Source organism: Protopterus annectens, chromosome 6.part0, assembly GCF_019279795.1.
Source record: "Protopterus annectens isolate FY-2018-M chromosome 6.part0, PAN1.0, whole genome shotgun sequence".
In the NCBI taxonomy this organism is placed as follows: domain Eukaryota; kingdom Metazoa; phylum Chordata; order Ceratodontiformes; family Protopteridae; genus Protopterus; species Protopterus annectens.
The window spans coordinates 1965686153-1965705345 of record NC_056737.1 but is presented as its reverse complement, the minus strand read 5'-3'; the positions used below and the strand labels follow the sequence as shown (position 1 = coordinate 1965705345).

Below are 19193 nucleotides of genomic sequence, written 5' to 3'. Positions count from 1 at the left end.
GCTGGAGAATGGATATAAATAATTGAGGTGTAAAATTCTTCTTGTTGCAAATTTGTGTATATGTGTTTTTATAGGTTGTAGTCAGTGCCTGAGCAAGTAGGTAGGAAGATGGTCACTGATGCCATAAGGGAGCCATCCTGAATGGTAGGCAAGTGAGGGTTTGTTGGTTAAAATCCAGTCCAGGATAGAGTGTCTATTACTGTTTTTGTCAATCCTAGTTGTGGACAATATTAGTTGGGAGAATCCAGCAGATTGATAAAGTTTGAGGAGTGATCTGCGTGTCAGTCAGTACTGAAGTCTCCCATTACTGTGCTTTCCCAAGTAAATGTTAAGGTCATCCAGTGGAGAAAGTCATCAATCTGACTGGAGTTGTTACCAAGAGGGATGTAAATAGCTATGAGGGCGATATAGTTATAGGTATTAATTTGGAGTTGCGTAATTAATATCGCGGCATTATTGAGTTGTGTGGTGTTTGTTTCTGTATGTTTAAGAGTATTATTAGAATTTATTGCTATTCCACCTCCACATTTGTATGTTCTGTCTAGTGTGTGGATGTTGTAGCACGAGGTTAGAATTTCATTGTTGGTAATATGAGGTTTCAGCCAAGTTTCAGTCAAAACTGATATCGGGGGAGTATTGGGACAGAAAATCATGAAATTAGTGTGTTTTACTTGCTAGACTCCTAAGGTTCATATTGAGACGTAGGTGGTCAGAATTTTTGTGAGGTAGTATAGTAGGAATAAGGGTATGAGAAAGGAGTGATGTGTAAGGATTTTACTGATTGACTGTGGGGCCTGAATTGGGGTGGATGTCACCATTTAGTATAAGTGATACATTACATGCAAGTGAAGATGGCTGTGAATGAATTGCTAGTTTTGCGTTTATGAACTAGCTGACTATTTGAGAAATTATGTACATATTTTTATGTAATAAATAGCACCAAATCACTAATACCACAATGGTGTCACATGAATGTTTATGGGTGGAGCATAGGATAGAGGTATGAGGAAAGTGTTGAGCGTAACGGAGTGCGATAGGATGTAAGCCGAGAGGCGACGGAGGAAAATTATGAGAGAGGCATGAAACAGTTAACAGTGTACAATATGGGTTGTTCAGAGTAAGAGGCTGAAATAAGGAAGCTGAGTTAGTGGTTTTATTAGTAGGACGTAATAAAGATAGCTGTTCTGTGGAAATAGCCAGTGAATTTAATTATTTATTGGTTTAGTAAGCAGGAGGAGTACAACTATGTTAATTATAGGTTGCTATGGAATTAGAAAAGGGGCTGGTTAATTGTAATGGTAGGTGTGGTCTGGTTAAATGTAGGAGTAGTGGGGGTGGGGAGCAGAATGAGCCAGAATGGCTGGACTCAATGTTCGTGGCAGTATCCAAGAACCAATCAGCAACCAAGCAAAACCAAGTACGTATTAAATAGAACTTAAGAAAAATGCATTTCTAGGTGTTCCTTCAATCTAGCTGATAACACAAAGTAGTATGCTGTAGGGTACAACACACACACTACAGGGGGGACTCCAGAAACAAATGCAAAATTAAGAAAAATTTAGTTGCTATCCGATGCCCATATATATTCCTAAACAGAAGGAACCTGACTGTGAAATTATCTAAACCCTGGGCAACTCCCCAAATGAAAAAAAATGGCTCTAGATGATGGTCACTGTTAATCTGACACCTCAACCCCATGTGTAAAAAATGGGAAAAGGGTGTTGTAGATGGATAGATTACTCTTGCGTGTCTTCCTTGTACTTTGTCTCTGAAGAGAAGTCAGTGTATATAGACCACCGTAAGGCCACAGTAGGAGAACCAAACCTTTGGATGCCACAATGGAGCTATCAGAATGATCGACACTGTGCAACTTAACCTTTGCCAGAAACTTCAGAATAATGGGAAAAGTGTAAACGAGACACCTTTGGACAGCCTTATAAGTGAGAAATAAGAGAAAAGAAGCTGCAGCATATGGAAGTGCTTGGAGACACACACTGCAGCAATCCTTCCTTCACCCACAAGTTTGGGCTACTGAGCAACTGGAAGACCACCTGTAATATATCAGCATGGATGACTAAGCCAATCCTCTAATAACCTGTCTTGCCTTATTATGCAGCTTTAATCTATCCTGAAAACTAGTGGAGTATTCATCACACTTTTAAACACGATTTTCTTCTCAATTTCCCTTAGCAATGAAAACCACTCCTCAGTGTCTGCCATACAAGAGTTTGGATGGAGTAAATCCAGGTGAAATTTGTGTCACCTTTCATCACAAACAGCAAGATAAGGTGACAACTGGTCCCTTTTCTTACCATCTGTTCCAACCGCCTTTTTTTTGTTGTTGTTTTACCCTCTACTCGACACTCATTAGACCCACTATAGAGTACAACACCCCTTTTGGAATGTACCTCACAAGACATCTGCAGCAGCTGGAAAGGCCACAGAAGTACCTCACAAAGAGGATTACTGGCCTCAAACAAATGCCCTACACTGACCGCCTCAAAAAACTCCAACTTTACTATGTAGCATATCACCTACTCTGAGGTGATCTCTGCCTAACATATAAAGCCATGTCAAACCCAGAGCAGTTGGACATGCTACACCTAAAGAAATCCCAACCCCTCTGAGCTACACGCTCTAGGGACCTAAACTTTGTCACCACAATAAACACGACATGATGGAGGGATAGATTCCTGTCCCCGAGACTTCCCATACTCTGGAAATGGCTACCCATCTATGTCAAGCAAAGTTCTTCATTAGCACTCTACAAGAAAAATCTTGATGAATGGATGGGAAATAGGAAATACACCCCAGGGATCACTTCTGTGTGTCTGCTCGACAGTGGCACAGGAAAATAACTTTCTTGGGTGGCGTAAGCCAGGGAACCTTGTTGGCTAGGCTTACGGAGGCCTTTGGGCTGATAGCCTAGTACCTACCCATGAACCTATAAGAATTTCATTGTTTTATCAAACCTACTAAACAATCAGTCTCCTCTTGGTACATCCCTTTAAAGGATACGCACTCGTTAGTAACAGTTCCCTGACAGTCTAAGCATTAGCTCTGCTTAATGGTACAGCTGCTGGAAATTTTGTAGTCTAGTTCATTATTACTAGTATATGAAGATATTCACTGAAGAGTGGCCCCGCAATGTCCACAGCAATGCACTCAAATGGTATTTCTACAAAGCAGAGTGGAAACAGATTCTTAAAAACAGGATAACATGCAGTTTTCTGCCATTCTGGACAGGAAATGCAACCATTACATACTTTTCATTAAACCTGGTCAGCAGTCTTGGGTTAGTTTTGTCCATCCGCAGATAACCTTCTAACATGTGGCTATAATCTCACTTAAGTAATAGTGTCCTACAAAGAGTATGATTTTTTTTTTTTTAGTCTATAAAAGATTATCTTTCAACTTAATATACGAGTAATGCGTATTTGGAACATCTTGTTCATCTTCTTTTCTGGCCTTATCCTACATTACATAATGTGGACTCAACAATCCTAGCATCAGTTTTATCACATTCCATAGCAACAGTTTAATTTGCAGCATTCACATCAATTTTCTCATTTCTAATGCTTGGCACAGACTTCCAACAAAGCTACACACCGATCAACAGGTTGATTTCAGCTCTCCCATGTGAAAATAGAAACTGAGGAAAAAAGCCACTGAAATAATCCCTTTGGATACAATTTGGCCCTGGTCTAGTAATTACACTGCCTGGATGCCAGTAAAGAAGAAAATTGAAGAACCAGAGGGAAAAAAAAATCAACCAGAAAAGGAGAAGAAAACACTCTGGCTGGGAAGAATCCTGCAACTGTTTGCCAAACAGCAGAGAGTTTCAACTTTGGAATAAGAAATGGCTTCCAGTAATGTAGAGGGAAAATAAATTTACTACGCGGGGTTTAAAATAAAACACTGAAGGACTATTTCAAACTAAACAATAAAAAGCTGAACAACTAGAAAAAGCTTAAACTAGCTATTCAGATGAGCCAATAAAACTTTCAAAATCAAAGGTTGAAATCAGAAAAAAAGCTGGTAGAGTAGGCAGCTTCTAAAGATTAAAAAAAAAAAAAAAAAAAAAAAGTTTGAAGACAGTTTTCTGCTGTACCAGAGACACTGGAAGGAACAGGGTTTATTAATTTTCTGCAAGTACAAATAAGCAACTGGACTGGTGTTTCACAGCAGAATTTAATTGAAAGGGCACATTATATGTATGCTCCAAATTTGGCCAAAAAAAAGCACCCATGATCTACATTAGTAAAGATTCAATCATACTGGCATAGAGAGTCGACCCTGACAAAACTGTGGCAGAAAGAAAAAGACAAGAGTGTTCATGGAAAGTGCTCTTTCACTGTACACCAGGCATAAGAGAAACATGTTTAGCCTACCTAGCTAGGAATGTTGAGGCACAGGTGTGAGGTTCAAGCTGCTATATCCAGCTGTCTTCAGATTTTTTTTTCCTGGATGATCAAAGACATTTTAATGCAGAACAGGCTAAGGAAAAAAATAAAGTTTATGCAACAAAGGGACCAAGGAGAGGGGGACTCTGCTTATCAATCTTATGACAACAAAGCCCATAAAGAAATTTTGCCAATGAACGTTTTCCACTGTTCAAAGGAAAATGCTTGGGAGACAGAAAAAAAAAGCACAGGAGCTGACTAGAAGACTCGAGAATACTTTTGACTCAAATCAGGTACTCGTGTTAAGAGATGGGGATGATCAGGAGGAAGACCAGCTAACCCTGAAATCTGCGAATAAATGGGAAACTACACAGCATCAGTCCCAATGGAAATAGGAATAGAAATATGACTACAAAACAAGATGGTTGAGAGAGAAGAACTTTATTGACTTTGTTAAACTTGTGGCTGCACTGTAAAGTATACACCCCACTTTAATTCATTAATGTTCAAGAGGGCACTGAAGGAAATGAAGTAGTAACTGTTGGCAAAACAGTTACAGTCATTAATATTTGCAAGCAAATTATATAAAGTGCATGTAATAATGCAAAACAAAGCAGCTTTATATAATGTGGACTAGGGGTACTTTAAACGTGAGGTTGGAGGTAATCTAAGGGTGCCTGTCTTAAAATTACCGCCACTGGTTTAAGCTGTAGACGTATATTTAAGCAAACGGGCTTGAAAAGTATGACAAAATGATGAAAGACTGGAAAATGGCAGGTTTCTTGCATTTGCAAAATTACTAGCTTGTTTTTCCCTTCCATTAGCAAATGTTCTTAATGCGAGCGGAAGTTTACTGATGCAAACAGCTGGCCAGGGGTAGTCTGTAAGCTGTGTTCAGAATAAAATTTACAAAGATTCTTTTATGTATCTGCAAAGATGTTAACAATTTCATTGTTTTTATTTGGAGACAAGATGTCTGCAGATGCAAGAAAGTGATTGCAACAGTTTCATATTATTTCTTACTGTGAACCACATTCTTAAGATCACCGATTCAAGAGGATCAACATTTGGTCAAATCAAACCAATATTTTAAATACTTGGTCTTGTATCATCTGCATTCCACTGCCCTCCCCCCATCTCATTAACTAAGTGATATTTTTCAGCTCTTTCATCTAATAAGAATTGCCTTTTATATGAAAGTTGTAATTTTCTATCCCCAGAAGCATAAATGTAAAAAATTAAAATATCACACTACCCAAATACAAATGCTGACTCTTACTGCCGAGTAATAAAAAAGCAAAACATGTCCCTTACTACGAGTCCAACATATGTTAAGAAAGTCGGCAAAACAATACTTTGTAAAACACAAGAGTTTCAATTGGCTACATCTTATGAAGTGCACTGAATGTCTTTAATAGCATTCACATTCCAATGGTAAAACATTAAGCTGTAAAACACAGGATTAACCCACTAATCACAGTAACATGAGTAAAGATCATCAGAAGTTGCCATACATTAAGAAAGTCAACAAAGATGACTGAATAATGAAGACTCTGAAGCAGCACTCAGGTTTATTACATGTTAAAAGTCCCCGATGTTATTCGTCTAACACTTAGGATTTTACAAACCCCTTTTAAGGTTAACTTAAATATTTTGGCGAAACATTACTAATTCAGCGATGCTGGAAATCTGGTTGCGATAATATGCAAGTACCAAGATAGAAAATCCCTTGGAAAAGGACTGAAAAATCTTAGGATTCCCTGGATCAGCATGCCCCTTTCATTACACTTTTTGACTGGCCCTTCTGTTGCAGAGGTAAACACGAAATCTCTGTCCAAAAGAGAATTTAACATTTCATCTTTAACATCACCTGGAAGATTCCAAAAATGCAGCCATGCAAACCTCCTCAAAACAGAACCAGTGGCCATAACCCTGGAAGTATCATCAGAGACACACACACTGTAAATAATGAGAAGTGAGCTGTGCAATAGAACAAACTATTTAAAGCAGAGTTTTCCTCATAAGAAGAAACTGCAGATAAAACATTCCTCAATTTGTCAGAACAAACTTTTACATATCCGCCTGACAACTCAACCAAAGTTGTAAAAGTACACACTCTCATACCATACCCATCAAGTCTCCCAGCCTTATCAGAAAGACTAGGATCAACTAAAGCTCAAATTTAGGAACAGTGCATAAAAACTCAGACTGAGGAACGTTATGCAATTTATCTGGCTTTTAGTGGTATCTGGCTGGCTATCAGGAAAACTGCAAGCAGTAACACAACAGAGGACAGGTGTAATGGGTATAGGTTCTGAAACTTCCTGAACAGGGACTGATAAAAATCAGCGTTCTCTCACTGATAACACTGGTGCATTCTAGCAATAGTCTTAGAGAAACAGGAAACCACCAAAGGGAGAACCAGAAATCTCAATAGTTTTTGAATCACTATTTAAGATAGGATCAACTAAAGCTCAAATTTAGGAACAGTGCATAAAAACTCAGACTGAGGAACGTTATGCAATTTATCTGGCTTTTAGTGGTATCTGGCTGGCTATCAGGAAAACTGCAAGCAGTAACACAACAGAGAACAGGTGTAATGGGTATAGGTTCTGAAACTTCCTGAACAGGGACTGATAAAAATCAGCGTTCTCTCACTGATAACACTGGTGCATTCTAGCAATAGTCTTAGAGAAACAGGAAACCACCAAAGGGAGAACCAGAAATCTCAATAGTTTTTGAATCACTATTTAAGAAGTTTGTTACACTGTGTTGTTGAAAGTCTGATGAAGCGTCTTTGGTGACGTGAAAGCGCTTACTTGTGGAATAAAGGGTCAGCTTTGATAGTCGTGGTGTGCCTCTTTTTGTTCTTTTACTTACTATGTAGAAAACAAAAGCAATGAACTTACAGAAGGGTGCACTTGGATCTGAAATTGATTATTTTCTATTATACCATGACCCCCCCATTAATATTCCAAAACGTGCACGCTGATTGGTCAGCGTGCACGTTGTAAATCGACTTATACTAATGGAAAAACGTCCGGTCGCCCGGACTTTTTCCATTAGTACAAGTCTTTTTTAAAACACTGTCTCGCTATGTTAAAGGAGTTTAACATAGCGACACAGGTTTAAAAAAAGCAATGGAGATTTCCGTTGCTTTTTTTAATGCTGTCTCGCTATGTTAAACTCATTTAACTTAGCGACACAGTGTGTAAAAAGCAACGGAGATCTTGCTTTCTCCGTTGCTTTTTTTTTTTTAAAGCTGTCTCGCTATGTTAAACCCATTTAACATAGCAAAACAGTAAAAAGCAACGGAGATCTTGCTTTCTCCATTGCTTCTGCCCACAGCTCTGATGTACTGCGTAGGCATGCGCAGTACATCAGAACTTCCGCGGAATACTAGACAGCTGCGGAAGGGCAGCAAGGAGGCATTATACAATGCCATTATTTAAGAAAAGTAATTATTTTTTTCTTAAATAATGTCATTGTATAACAGCAATAACCCACTTCTGGGTGTGGGTAATGCTGGATTTACCCATGGTTGGCTTTGTTTGGTCCCTCGGGCTTCACCCTCGGGACCAAACCACGCCAACCGTGGGTAAATCCAGCATTACCCACACCCAGGTGTGGGTTATTGCTATATTATTGGAAGGTTTGAGGGTAGCAGATGGCGATACAAATGTAACTGCTTTTCAGACAATTAAGCAATATGGATGAATGTGACGGAAGAAAGGGAGTATATTAAAACAGGAAAGGGAAGGGAATAAATGAGAAATTATTTATTTATTTATTTTACATTTGTTAACCGGGGGTGTCTGACTAAGCCGAAAAGGCCCTTTTTCAGCAGAGGCCCGGGGAGAAAAGCTCCACAAAGAAAAATTACAGACACATTTAGTCATGATCAGTATACACACAAATTACAAGAGACATGTTTTTACAGTGGTATGCGGCACAAACAGTTACAGTGGAGAGAACAATCAAAAAAATATTAATTTTAAAAATAAAAGGTAAGTAATAGATTTGTGGTGTACGGCTGAACTTTGGAACGTAGGCAGAATGCATACATAGTACACAGGTACAGTACATACATTGTAGATTAGCCAGTGTGAGTAAGATTGAAAAACTATTATCAATTGCTCTAGATTTAGTATGTATATGTTATCCGCTTTCACTAGCCTGGGGAGCAATCATGGCACTGCCAACTTTGCTTGAGATGTTGCCTGATGAGGTCTTTAAAGGAGGCTTTGGATGATGTGTTTTGAATGCTAGTAGGTTCAGAGTTCCATTTTTTAGCCACTGAACTACTATACAGTGCATCTCCAAAGCTATTGTAGCTGTTGGTGACTTCTAGTAGTAGTTTGTTTGATGATCTAAGAGGCCTTTTGGCTGAGTGATGTTGTACTAGGTTTTTGAGGGAAGGACACTTATTGGGGAGGTAATAGATAGAATGACAGAGGCAGAGCTGATTGTAGGTTAGGCAGTTCAAGCCAATGGAGCCGTCTCAAGGCAGTACAGTGATGAGTTCTATGAGCAATTTGCAGCAAAGCGGGCAATTCTGTTACAGCAAGCTTCCATTTTGCTTAGTTCAGTTTTGTTGAGATTAGTCAGAACGGGAGATGCATAGAGTAGGGTGGATAGAAGTTGGGAGCGAGCAATGGCTGATCTTGTGTTGTTGGTAAGAAATGGTTTGATACGGTAGAGTGACCCCAGTTTGGCATGTACTTTTTTAATAGTCAAGTTCAGATGACTATCAAATTTTAGGTGGGAGTCTATGGTTATTCCCAATAGCTTAGCCTGTGCCACTGGAGCAATTGGAGTAGCATTTGTGGAGTAGATAGTGAATTGACTGTTAGTGTTTTTGTTAGACCTGGTTATAATCATAAGCTGAGTTTTCTTTGGACTGAGGATAAGTTGGGCTTTGGTAAGGTAGTTTTCAACGTCAGAGAATGCTAGTTGAGTTGTTTGCAGAAGGGTGGGAATGTTTTGTGCAGCACAGATTAAGGTAGTGTCATCTGCATACTGAATTATAGATGCATGCTGCGTGGAGGAGTGGAGGTCATTTGTGAAGACTGTGAATAGTAGTGGTCCTAAGATAGAACCCTGTGGGACTCCTATAGTTATGGGCAGCTGAGGAGAGAGAGAATTTTCCCATTTCACAGCTTGGTGCCTGTCAGTTAAGTAGCTTTGGAACCAGGTAAGAGATTATGACTTAAAAATGAAGATTGAAGTATTGCAGTTATGACAGGATTATAAAACCATTAAGGAGGTCTATAAAAACTGGTCTTAATGGTGGAATAAAATTAAAAAGTGCTTTTTTCAATGGCAGGATGATTGAAGAAAGGAACATAAACTGAGGTATGGGAAAATGTACAGAAACATATTAGAAAATACGAGAGAGTATTATGGAAAAATATAGAAAAAAGGGGATTATTCAGAAAGAGTTTTTTTTTAAACAATGCATTAGGTAAAATAGTAAAGGATGATATTTGTACAGAGGGAAATAAAAAAAGTAAACGGAGAGGTAAAAAGAGCACAAGGGCAAGTTAAGAGTACAGTAGTACAGCATGCGGAAAATATGTATAAAAAAGGAAAAAAAGAAAATACAGAATGGAAAGTAAACAAAATCCAGAACAACATAAGGAAGAATTTAAAAAATATATATATTACTACTGAATTGGATGAAGTATTTAGGAAAGTAAAAAGTGATTTTGTATCAGGCCCAGATGGTATAGAGTATGGAAAGTACAAAAAATTACAGGACTGTTAAGACTATTTTGTAAATATACCAAGTAGACGGTTAAAGAAAGGGTTTGCATATGTAGAATTATGCAGTGGAATATCTAAACTTGTATGGGAGAAAGATAAGAAAAATTGTAGAACCATCACGCTATTTTTTATGAGAATAACACAGCAGTGAACAGAAGAAAGTATATATGGAGGGGAAGAGATGGCAAAAATGATTGATTGTGAGAGAAACTGTGAATGATACAAATAAAAGGGAGGATGCGAAACTTATGGTAGGCGATATCAGCAGAACATTTTATACAGTAGGGCATGATGCTTTGTGGGACTTTATAGAGAAACAAGGAACAGGTAAGAAAGAGAATTAGGAGTGTGTGAATATCAGCATATCAAAATAACAGAGTGAGAGTGTTAGCGAATGGGTGGCTGAATAAAGAAATATAAAAAGTGTTGTATAAGACAAGAATGCCCCATAATATTGTTTGCATTAGTCATGAATGCAACAGTAAGTGAAGTAGCTTATAAAATGGAAGATGTTGGATATCTGACGAAAAATGAAGGAGGTGGTGATTCCAATAGTTTTGACATGCACAGACAATATAGTTATAGTTGCTAAGCACAAGATACGGATGAAGGAAGTGTTGGTTTGTCTGAATATGTGTTAAAAAAATGGGAATGACCTTGAACAAAGATAAAAAATAAGGAAATGGGTAATGTAGCAAAAATTGGGGTGTGTATTTTTCATTGAATGAAGTGTCTTCTCTAGGGATAAAATTTGGGAAGAAAAATGTAGCTATGATGCAACAGAAGGGTATGACAAAAACAAGGGGTCTTCTGTTGAGGATGTACAGATTAGCATTTAGTAAAAAAAAAAAAAAAAAATTATCTTGTGAATTCTATACTAATGTGGAAAAACAGCATCTATATCAAATGTTTATATGATCACTGAAATATATGAAAAGAAAATTGTGCATTTTTGTATGGGGCTCAAGCTTAAACCCACTGAAAAGACATGTGTTATACAGGAGTGAAGGGGGACTGGGGTTACAACATCATGTTGTTTATTCTGCTTCTTTAAACCTGTAGAAATTATTAAAGTGGGTAAAGGAAAAGAATGAAAAAATAACAGCAAGAACATTTTAAAATACAAGTACAAAAAAGTTCTAGGAAATAAAAATAGGAAAAAGTAGAAAAATTTGTAAACAAATTAAAATTATCAAGAAAAAATACTAATTTGGAAAATAAAAATTGATGATACACAGAAAGATAAAAGGATGTGAAATAATAATATGAAAAAAAATATAATATCGTGTCTTTCGTCTTTTCCCGGTTAGGGGTCGCCACAGCAGAACTCCGGTCCGCTAATGACTGGTAGTTGATTTTTACGTGCCGAGTTACTAGCCCTGATGCACAACCTTCAATGAAGGTACGCCCATTCATGCATGTCTCCATGCAGAAGACGCTCTAGCTGAGAATTGAACAGGACAGCGTCTTACTGTGAAAAAATATAATATAATGTGAAATAATATGATGAAACAATATTTTTATGTTAATCTATGGAAAAATTTACCAGAAAAAGCAATCAAAGCCATTAAAGTTAAAGGAAAAATGGCATATCAAGATAATAGCGCATCAGGATTTCTTGGGAATAAATAAGTTGCCAGCAAAGGAGAATATGTCATATAAAAAGAAAGTTGAAAGCGCATGTTTATTTTGTTGGAGGAAAAGACAAAGTGCATTTTTTAAACTGTAAAAGAATGGTGAAACTCTGGTAAAACCCATGTGAAGAAAATTTCGGTACTTGCGTATTATCGCAACCACATTTTTGCAATCATAACGTTTACTTCCGATACTGAAATGTGACCGGTAATGTTTTAAAAAATGGGAGACTATGTGTTTGCTTTAAAAAAGGTAGGGCCATTTATGCAGGGTTATGAATAAAAATTAGAAAAAATACTGAAGCTGTCTATGCATGTTGCACTTCCCCGCTGGCGGCAGCATGTCATGCCATCTTCCCGGTTACTGAAACTGAAAAGAACTAAACAGGTCCTGTACCCTACAACAAATCGGGTTAATGTCATGAAAAAATGTGACATGGTGTGATTTTATTTTTACAGTGCAGGCTGCGATTTCTGGCACTGACATGTTTGGTGGAAACCACGTAGTACTTCTTCATGGATTACTGTTGCAACGATCTTGATCACTGTCACTACGTCTTTCTGTTTCTCTGTAGTGGGAATTGCTCAGCCAGAAGCGCAGTCACTCTACCTCTTCTAACCAGTGTTTTCTTTTTTTTCTTTTTTTAATTTCTGGGAATGTTATGTTTCACTCTGTTAAAAGTAAGTAAAACAGTGTGTTGTACCAGTCAAACTACAATAATGACAACTCTGATGGCCAAATGTGAGTGTAAACCGTTACTTAACCTGCATTTGCTGGCAGGAAAAAAAGGAACGTTCATCGAGCGGAGTTGCAATAACAACATGCTCTCAGTACACCGCCTAAACAAACAGCGACAGTAGGGGTTTTGGACATGATTTCGGTAACAGTCCACAAAAGAGCCTAAACGGTTTAAAAAACACACACACCACATCACTTTTTAAAACCATTACAGGACATATTTCAGGATCGGGGAACCAGCTGCCCATGACAAATGTGGTTGTGATAATACGCAAGTACCAAAATTTCTGAGAAAATTAATGGCAAACAATATACATATGACTACGTATAGAGATACAAGAAAGAATATGCAGGTTTTTACAGGTGCCATGGGATCTTTTATATCTACCTCAGCTACCAGACCCCCCCCCCCCCATGCAGCACTAGTGTCAGCAATCCATCTACCTGGTGTTGGAATATAACCCACAGCCCTCTGCACCAAAGCAGTATGTGCTACATGTTGTGCCACTAACACTGCTTAAGTGACACATTAACACAAAACATTTTTATACTTCACCCATCTAAACTAGCATAAGAATGAGGACCAATGTCTCTAGTGAAGCATAAAAGAAAAAGAAAAAAAAAGTACTAGAACGATGTGGCAAGTAAATTTAGTTTTAGGAATTTTTTTATCTGACACAGCTAGAAAGCATATGCAACCAAGAGAACAGTGAAAAAATAGTAAAAATAAGTGTTTTAGTTTTGTATGACAATATGTCTGCATTCTGTTCTTCATGTAATGGGTCACACACGCACATTACTGAGATGCACAATTCCAAATGCCCCTGAAAGAAAGCAAGTATTCTAAACCCGGATCTTCTGAAAGGTACTTTTTTAAAGCATGAGATAACATATAAATCCGTGATATGAAAATGGTTTTAGTCACCAAGGTCTAGTACAACAAAGAATTATTACTATTCTGACAATGCATTATCACAGAAATGTAAATAAATTTTAGCTCTTTGCTTTTAACAAAGCCACACTCCTGTTTCTTTTAGTGTGGACATTTCACAATTTAGACAAATTGCAGTTCATAAAAATACAAAAAACACTTGGGCACACTGTGAAGAACACATTATTATTTCACAATATTTTTGCAGAGTCTGTTCAAAACATTTCTAAAACTGTTTACTGGATTATTTGTAACTGTATATTCAATTAAGAATCGTTACTGCTTTGTCTATGAAAATAAAGAAATCTTCTGTAACATTCACAGTAAATAAAACCCAACTTTATATGAGGAATTCTGAACATCACCTTTGTGCTGCACACTTAAGCCACATGCAGAATGCCTGCAAATATAATCATTGTGAGTACAAGGATATATCTATAGCACAAGTCTAAAAAATTCACAAAATACAATACACCAAAGTGTTTTAAATAGATCGCACTTGCTTTCATTTTAGTTTTTTTTTTTTTTTTTTTTTTACCTAAAATCACCAGTGCAGCTTTTTAACCCACATCACCTGCAATACAGTAAAGGGTACTTGCAAACCCCAATGCATGTGTGTATACATAAATATAAGTGGGCATGTGTTTCGTCAAGTGTTAACTTCATCAAATGAACTGAACACCGGCAGAACTGAATGAATCCATTTTCACACACATTATGGGGATTGCATCGGGCGAGATCATTCTCCAGTGGAATCAGTGAATCTGCCCTTTTGCTACTCACAAGTAGCAGACGGTGTGGAGAGCACAGCCCCAGCTCCACACATGGGGGTACTGGGAGTCTTGCCCCCACCTGGAGAAAAAAAAAAAGAAAAAAAGCTTTTATGTAAATGTTTTTGTTGTTTCAAAATAATTTTATTCAATCTCTGGCTGTAACTAGTCAGCTTTCAACAAATCAACCTATATGCGCATTCTGCTACTTTTGCCAAACGGTGTTCTGGTCGACTTCTACTTTAAATGGCACAATTTGGTCGATATGCTGACAAAAGTGGCAGATCAGATTATTCTTGGGTTTGGCAAATTTGCCTTTTCCCTGAAAATCGTGCAATCCTGGAACTGGTATAAATAATTATTTGGGGGACCAACCCCACCTGCAAAAACCCAATGCTTTAAAGTTTTTGCATGCACAGTAGCGTGCAGACATACATAATTATGCACATCAACATTAGTGGTGACAAAAGTAAACATATTTATTATGTACAAATATATACACACACACTCCGTTACTCAATATGTAGCACACTTACCTTTGGTGCTAGAATATCAGGAGGCTGTTGGTAATACTTCCAATCCAGCTACGTGGATTAACTTTTCAGTACTGACACTGCAGTGCCGCTTAAGGGGAAGCTGCATTACCTAGTGTTCAACCCTTCAGTTGAAATATTAAAACAGACATCTCATCTTCCTGAGCTGGTGGTAGCTCAAGTGAATATGAAAGATCCCACTGCACTTACATTTGGGAAAAAATTAGGGGAAGTTTGCTAGTGCCCTGGCCAAATTTCCCTTAAGTCAGTATGAATACCACCGTGGATATCCCCTGAAAAAAATGGAAATTGGCCTAGTGGTACAAGCTCAAGCAACAAAAAAATAAATAAAATAAATTACTGTATACACGTGTGTGTGTGTGTGTGTGTGTGTGTGTGTGTGTGTGTGTGTGTGTGTGTGTGTATAAATAAATATAAAAAACACACAAACGCCACTGCAAATATTACTCAAGGTAATACCAGTACAACATAATAATGCCACTACAATATAACAAAAGTGCATTAATCTATTTATCCAAAAACTACCTAAAAAAAATATGCTGTGTTTAGTCATTTGGCATACCTCACTGTTTAAATGACACCGGCCACTTCAATAACAAAAAGCAAATAACTGTAACCAGTTCCAGGCTAAGCCTAAACTGAACTTTACACAGTGCTCTGGTTTCAATATAAAAAGGCTCCAATACTGCTGACAAATTCAGAAATTAGTCCCAGTGTTATTTACACTGTGAAACAGAAATGACACATTACATTGACGAAGATAACATTAAGGTGAAAAGGAAAAAATGAAAAACATGCATAAGTGACAGCAATGCAATAGTACATAAAAAAGGAATCAGCAATGAATGAAAAAGGTAAAATTCCTGGAAACAATCAGCACATACTATGTGTTGTACATGACAAAGCATTAGGACAGCATTTGTTCTAAAGCAAAATACACACAGACAGTTGATTTTAAGGTAATGCGAGAAGAACTACATTAAAAGGACAACTTCACCACTCAACCAGATCCAAAATTATATTTCAGGACATGCATCCCCATGAAAGTAGGAGTATTAAATACAATATCTTATTACTTGCTCATATATGAATTTTGTTTACTTATTTCATAGGTGATACTGCATCCTTACTCCTTTTACACATCCACTCCTAATGAATGCCCTCACGACAGACAGAGAAAGAACAGCTAAATAATACACTACCCTACTTTAGACTGGTATCTGTACATAAAGTTCAGTCGCATATATGTAACTCGAGAATAAGAGGGGAGGTGATGCAGCGTTTTATGTATATGTTTATTATTATTTTTAATGCACATCTTCTAGAGTAAGGAGTTTAAGTGGCTAAGCCATCCACTCCCAAAAAAAAAAAAAGTAAATCAAACTCCATTTTTTCCACTACTTCCCAACTTACATAATTTTTACAAAATGCTCCATAAATCGAACGGATACAACAGTGGTATAAAATTCTTAATCATCAATTATTACACTACTAACATGCTCGGTATAAAAGTTACTGATATGACTTGTCAACAAGCCTACAGCAAAATACATGGTGCACACACAATACTGAACCAATATTAACCATAAGTATCTAATTACAGTAAAATCGCACTTTCCCCAGAGAAGTCTCCATTGCCACAAAGTACCAAAAGTAAACAGCTACAGGAAAATGATTGTCTCATAGCAAGAATTAATCTACCCAATGAGGCTCACATAAGAAAATGTCACACTATAATCAATAAAAAAAACATTTAAAGGTTCACATAGAGTTCTTACGTTCTGTTGCACTTTCACTCGCAGAGAAGCGATACTTAGAAAATACCGTTACCAGAAAAACTGCTCACACAATTCTTTAACGACTTCATAAATTAAAATGCATCAGGAATACAAATGATCATAAAAACCTTTAATAAAGTAAACAACTGCTTTCCACTTTAAATTTCTGTTGTTGACAACTGTTGACAAGTTATTTACAGTACTGCAAAATACTCCAAAACTGGAATGGATGCTACAGCCGTGCTAAAATAATTAAGCTTAAAATTATGTTACATGTATACCAAAATAAAGCAAAACAGAACAACTTAACATTCTCCAGGATTGACATCAACAAGTTACAACACATTATAGTGTATTAACAAGCAAAAGTAGTACATAAAGAACCGTTATTATTTTGTTTCCAGCACAACCGATATGGAGTAGAATAATAAGCAAGATCCGCACATGCAGAGAAAATGTGCATAAGACTTCACTGTCTGTGCGAACTCTTGGGCTAAAGCTTCTACTCAAGTCCCAGGCCTTATGGCCTACGCGTGTTTAACTTGTAACACAAGACAAAAAAGCTGGGAAAATCTCACCTTCTTGGCATGATTTCAGACCGCGTACGGGCTCAGCTTGCTCACTATGCAGTGAGTGGAACCAGTTCTTAATAACTACCCAGAGTCCACATGTATTCTACCTATGTCTCTTTCCATACGTAAGTACGGAACTAGACTACAACATATGAGTAGGTGTACCAACGTGTGTAGCACACAGTACACTCTACCTACTTGCCAGCGCGCCGAGAGACCTAATCGCACGTTGCCAACGTACAGCCCCACCTGCTGTTCGGGGGATGTAGTTGCTTCCCAACAAATACAGAAAGCACTCCGAGTTGGAGTAAGTAGTGTTCGGAATAAGGGATAAATCAAAAAGAACAGGAACTTTTTTCTTAAATATTAGTGTTACAACGTGTAGAAGTTGACAGAATAAGAACATGTGAATTAACACGAATTTCTGAAGTAAAATAACTTTAATAACTCTAATTATTATTGTCACTATTTATTTAGAGCAAGAGGAACAGATCGAATTCTGAGACAAGCCAAAAGGATGGAAGTTGGTGAAAATCAGGGATAGTTGAGGTATAAATCTCGTCACCGTGGTTGAATTAATAACCTCACACCTCATAGCACAATAAATCGAGTCAAAGTTAAAATAATTGTTCTTATAGATAGTTCCTAAAGTAACATGGCTTGCATTCGTATGGATTTTCTGCAGGATATGAAGTTTGAAGCTCAAATATATTGTCGTTACTTAGTGACTAAAATCCTCAGTGGTTGACCTGAAAACCGCGAATTTTTGGAGAAACAGATCAAAAAATGTGGACAGTTCGGAGTTATGGGGGTACGTGGGCGAAGGTGCTCAACTATCCTGCTAAGTCTAACAAAAATTATAGGAGTGAATACAGTGAACAGGAGTTGTGTAATTCACTTCCAGTCACAACATCAACTAAGTTTTCCGAGAAATACGGTCTGTTTCAGGATTTGCACTGAATAGTGAGAATACTATATTTTACTTTGCCTGTGATATAAATAGGTCTAGGGTAACCACCTGTCCCACTTTGCGAGGGACAGTCCCTCTTTCGGCAGTTGTGTCCTGCAAAAAAAATGTAAAAATGGCAAATGTCCTGAGATTTTAGGACAAAATTATTTCCTATATTTTATGTGACCGTTGCCTAAAACAGTTATTCTGTATCTGAAACACCTAAATGTTATAAGAAACAGAATAAGCAGCTAAAATGCTACACTAATAAGCTTTTATTTAGGCAAAAAAGTGAAGTTCTGTCCTTTGTACTGGCCATGGGTGTGTTTCAGCATGCCATATCTGAAATTTATACCAAAAATGTCCCACTTTGGGCATTTGAAAAGGTGGCAACCCTAAATAGGTCCTGCTGGAGACATAGGTATGTATCCCAGAAACTACTGCGTCTATGGAACAGGCTCCCCATCCATGTGAAGCAGAGTTCTTCCCTAACCCAATTCAGGTGCAACTTGGACGGGAAACCGGAAATTCCTCTCTGGTTTGGCACCTGTGTCTCTAATGGACACAGGTAACTTGTAAATGGTTCATCTCCCATACCCTTGCTTACACTTATCAAGGGTATCAGAACCTGACAGACATTTAGGATGCATGTCTAGTCTTAAAAAGGCCCTTGTGGTCCTTAGCCTAGTAAACACTTATGGACATCATAAAAAGAATCAGCTTTATTGTAACAAGAGTGCAGTTTAAAAATTTTCCTTTAGGAAACTTACTCTCAATGCATGTCTGTGGATTTTCTTTCGGCGAGTACTTGTAAGACAAACATGCTCAGAAATGTAACAACTTTTCAGTCGACTAACTACGCATTTTAGCTCTTAAGTGTATCAGCTGTGTTATTTATCGTTATAATCATTATTACAATAAAGTATTTATCTTGTAGCTCAGAGGGTTGAGATTACGAAAACCCAAGAGACTCATCAAGATATAGTCCTGAGCTGTCCGAGTCTCTGTTTAATTACTCTGCATCTCTTTTGTTTTCTGATTTACTGTCTGCATGCCTGATAGATAACTATGTACATACTTTACCAATACCAAAATGT

General features: G+C 37.5%; 1 protein-coding gene across 1 annotated transcript in view; it reads right to left on the bottom strand.

The window, feature by feature from the left end:
- The window catches only part of CWC22 (CWC22 spliceosome associated protein homolog), a 2826743-nt gene extending 2809403 nt beyond the window's left edge, over positions 1 to 17340 (bottom strand). The window contains exon 1 of the mRNA XM_044073714.1: positions 17154 to 17340. Within this exon, the coding sequence (XP_043929649.1) occupies positions 17154 to 17164 (11 nt within the window). The 5' untranslated portion in view covers positions 17165 to 17340. The remainder of the gene's footprint in view (positions 1 to 17153) is intronic.
- Between the last annotated feature and the right edge of the window lie 1853 nt (positions 17341 to 19193).